Below are 4,239 nucleotides of genomic sequence, written 5' to 3'. Positions count from 1 at the left end.
CTCTGCATTCCTAGTTCAGTACAACTCCAGCATGGGCCTACAAGTCTTCCTTTGGATCAACAAGAAATCATTCCTCTCTAGATGAGAAGTTTCAGTGTTAAATATAGAAAGCATACATAGTAGGAAACCAAAAATCAGCCCCTGATTTATAAGATGTAGGCTTTACACAGTAAGCATGTTTCTTAGAAGTGTTCTTCCTCTTCCCTTCCCCCAAATGTAGGAGAGATTTTTTTTTTAAAAGTTTTTTGTACAATAAGGCAGAATTTAACAGGTCAGAGAAGATACAAGTGTAAGTATTTTAGATTTGGGCTTTCCTTACCCAGGGTAGATGCTGCAACAACTGAAGCAACAGGAAGATTTGCCCTCAGCTTCAGTTACTTTCAGGGCTGAGGTGAAGGAGCAATTCAGCAGTCATAAGGTATTCATTTTTGTTCACTGCACTGTAGAGTAGAGTAGTCTCACCACATGCAGAGTCGATATAGACACACCCATAAATCCATTTTTGTAAGACTTCCCGTGTCCTTGGCTAAATTTGCCTTGCTGGTTTTTCATTGCAATCAACTATTAAGAGTCACACGTTCATGCTAATGAACGTAAGTGATAATGTGGGACCACCATAGGAAGAATGAATCATCTTATTTGAAAAGTATAAATATAGTAAGTTTATGTTTTTTATATCAATCTATTTATATATACACACACATTCCTAGGATTCACAACCCTCTTAAAGGGATGTTAATATTTAAATAATTCCATAAATTTATATAGTGCTTTACAATCATAGTGTAGCTATAAACAGCAGAATGATAAAGACAATTTTGAGCTATAACCTACCACTCCTGCCTGAACACCATGTATGATTATACAGCTGGCAAGGCTTCTAAAGCAAAGCAGGTGAACATAAAATACATATAGTTATTAGGTAATACAAAAATCCTGCAATCCTTAGTATTTAGCAAGTGATTGGAAAGGGGTAGCTGTATCAGAATTGACCAAAGCAAGTAAAACCAATCCCTGAGAAGGCAATTTAACTCAGCAACTGAGCCCATGGTATTTAATCATGGCTAAAATATTAAATGGAGGGATTTTCTTCAGTTGGTGAATGAAACAAAAGATAATTTTCACATCACATTTTCAATGGAAGTGTGACAAACACATGAATGTTACTAAAAGGTATCTGACAAGTGAACAGACACTAATCATCAGAGATAGTGAACTTGCTTCAAAAGCCTCAACTGATGCAAGTTAAGTTCAGAATAGCTGGTGTGATATTTACACTAGGTCACAACACAGAAGAATGAACATTTTGTACAAGTGAAATTAATAGCATGATTCCTGGGAAAGCCACTAGATGCAACACCAGCATCATAAAAATGAATCAGGCTCTAGAATGCAGATAATAAGGCCTTAATTTTACATAAAAAGTTAGGGAAGATAAATGGTAACTCATCCTAGTAAGTTTCCTAGATAAATATTAAGTGAAATATAGAATTCATCCCTTCATGCAGGAGCTAGCTCAGTCATGAAACAACCAGCTATTGCAGTTGAGACTTGAGATGGAACTAAAAAAGTCTGAAGTCATAGCCCCACCATTAAACCATTGATAAAAAGCCAGAGTTTTGACTGGTCACTTGTTAGAATGATTTCAATCAACTCTACTTCCCACAACTCTCCACCCCACCACCCAGAGCCACCAGTTTCACCGTGTTTCCATTTCTTTGCTCAACTGATTGATTTACCAAGCCAAAGACAGAACTAATGTGAATGAAGTTTTCAGTGCCAAACCAAGTTTATTTCTTCAGTTTAATACTTTGAACCAGAAAAAACTCGTGAGCTGTATTCAATTTGTATTCCACAACATTGCACACCCTCCAGCTGTACCTGCTTGCTAAAAGTTAGAGAACCCCATTTTACAACAGCAGAATTTTGACCGAATACTGACTTTAAACACTGGCCTGGTGTGCACTGAAGCAGTCCTCAGTTGAAAAAGAGGGAAGGAAATACTGCTGCTGAAGATTAAAATTCTGTTATACCACTGCTGCTTTTCAACTCGAGTCAGAATCACCCAAAAAGGAAGGTTTCTAATGGGAATGGTCACTTCTGGCAAATATCTTAGATTATTTTAAGGGTTCTTGAGGTCCAAAATACAATTGGTTATTTTGCTATCCTAACGTCTTTCAAAAAATATATATCCGTCATGTAAAAAAAAAAAAAAAAAAAAAAAAAAAAAAAAAAAAAAAAAAAAAAAAAAATCAGGGGTCTTCCCCCCAAAAAAAAAAAAAGAAAAGAAAAGAAAAAAAAAAAAGCAAGTCTAGGGTGTCTCATCCTGAACAGACACAATGTAGCAAACATCAGTTTTCTTCACACTGCACTGCTGGTGTTTCCCATATCTCCTCATCCACAGACTGAATCATTTGTGATGTCTGAGCTAAGACTGCTTTCTCACTCTGAGCTATAAATAATGTATTCTGTTCTCCTCCTGCTAATTGAAGGTCAGAGCTACAAGAATCATTATACCCATCAAGTCTGTCTGTCAAAAATTCTGCTGCATCTCTAGAAGCCTGTCCAGCCTCTGCTTTAGCTACTGGCTCTGCCTTCAGCTGAAGTCCAAACATGTCATTTCGGATGATGTATCGTACGCACTGCAAAATCACATTCCTTTCATGGCGTATGTCCTGGGCCAATAACTGGAAGGAAAGAGAGAAAGTGATGCATATTTCCATTATTATTTGTTAGCAACAGATGCAAATATAATAAGATCTGGGGGGATAGTTATTTAAAATAGGTTTTCAAATAAGCTCCAAAACAAGACCTGAAAATAGAGACAGGAAAGTCTGTCTTACTAACACATATATGAAACTTAAAGCTACCAAGCCCCTAATTCAAGTCTTAGCTCTACCACTGACTTATGTTGGGATTACAGCAAAGCCAGTTCCATATGTAAAATAAGAATATTTCGCAGGTGGAGCAAGGCTCTGAGGAGGTTGAATGCCACAATTCATTTAAATATTGAAGTATTGAATTCTGGTGGGGAAAAAGCACATGGGATGCCTAAAAGTTATGTATACCTGCCTAAAGGGTGAGACCAGCAATTCAGAAAATATTTAACCCCATCACTATACTAGAGAAGGTCAACCAACCAACCTGGGAAAAATGGACAGCATCTTTTTTATTGTTATCATTCTTAGTTTATATAGATGGCAGGAAAGTCAGCAAATATACCCCAAATACCATGAATTGTTCATGTATAAATTCACATATTGCAAATTCTTCATTGTAAGAACCATGCCTTTGTGTAGGTTTGTAAGGCTCTCTTTACAACATGGGTACCCAGATGCTGACTGGGATATCTAAATGTTATGTTTATTCATAATTAATACCTGCAATAAACTTATTCCAGCTCTTGAGCAGCATATTGCAGTACCAAGAATCAACATTTATTTGGACTTTTCAGACCATAGAAGTTACTTCTGTCAGACCACACAGATTACCTAACATAACATCACACACCTATGATACAAGTCTGTTCATCCGGGATACATATTTACAAAATAGCTCAAGTAGATAGATACCACATTAAGAATTGATTAAGCCTAAATATTAGTGTCTGTTTTGGAATGTAGTCCTCTAGATTAAGATTTGTCAAATCTTATTCAGTAAACTGCTGAAGGCATTCATTATTTACTGTAAACTCCTGCCAATACTAAGCTAACTGTGTATAAGTATTTCAAAATCATATTTTGCAGACTGTCATACTGTGAATGTTAGGAGTAATCTAAACTTTAAGCAAGGAGTATAATGTAAACAAATTAAACCTGTGACTACCTTGGTCCTTTACAAGAGAACAGTCATAAAAAGTGTGTATTCAGCTTGCCCTGTAGGGTTTGATGGAAGCATTCTTTATCATAAGATAAAGACACTGTCTCTCACCCCATTCTCATTAGGAAGCTGGGGGACTGTGGCGTAGACACCCACACAGTCCAATGGGTCGCCAACTGGTTAGAGAGTCGCACCCAGAGGGTGGTAGTGGATGGGTCCTCTCGACCTGGAAGGACGTGGGAAGTGGGGTCCCACAGGGCTCGGTCCTTGGGCCCGCCCTGTTCAACATCTTCATCAGTGATTTGGATGAGGGGGTGCAAAGCACCCTGTTCAAGTTTGCTGATGACACTAAGATGTGGGGGGATGTGGGCACAATTGAGGGGAGCAACAGGCTACAGTTGGACCTAGACAGGTTACAAG

General features: G+C 37.8%; 1 protein-coding gene across 1 annotated transcript in view; it reads right to left on the bottom strand.

Moving 5' to 3' along the window:
• Positions 1–238: 238 nt before the first annotated feature.
• The window catches only part of NUFIP1 (NUFIP1, FMR1 interacting protein 1), a 45,753-nt gene continuing 41,752 nt past the window's right edge, over positions 239–4,239 (bottom strand). Inside the window, exons 10-11 of the mRNA XM_019524685.1 lie at positions 2,306–2,687; positions 239–2,234 (exon numbers count right to left, since the gene is read on the bottom strand). Coding sequence (XP_019380230.1) covers positions 2,352–2,687 — 336 coding nt within the window. The 3' untranslated portion in view covers positions 239–2,234; positions 2,306–2,351. The remainder of the gene's footprint in view (positions 2,235–2,305; positions 2,688–4,239) is intronic.

Source organism: Gavialis gangeticus, unplaced genomic scaffold (genome assembly GCF_001723915.1).
Source record: "Gavialis gangeticus isolate Ggan-Ray unplaced genomic scaffold, GavGan_comp1, whole genome shotgun sequence".
NCBI classification, from domain to species: Eukaryota; Metazoa; Chordata; order Crocodylia; family Gavialidae; genus Gavialis; species Gavialis gangeticus.
This window is presented reverse-complemented; position numbering and strand designations above follow the sequence as displayed.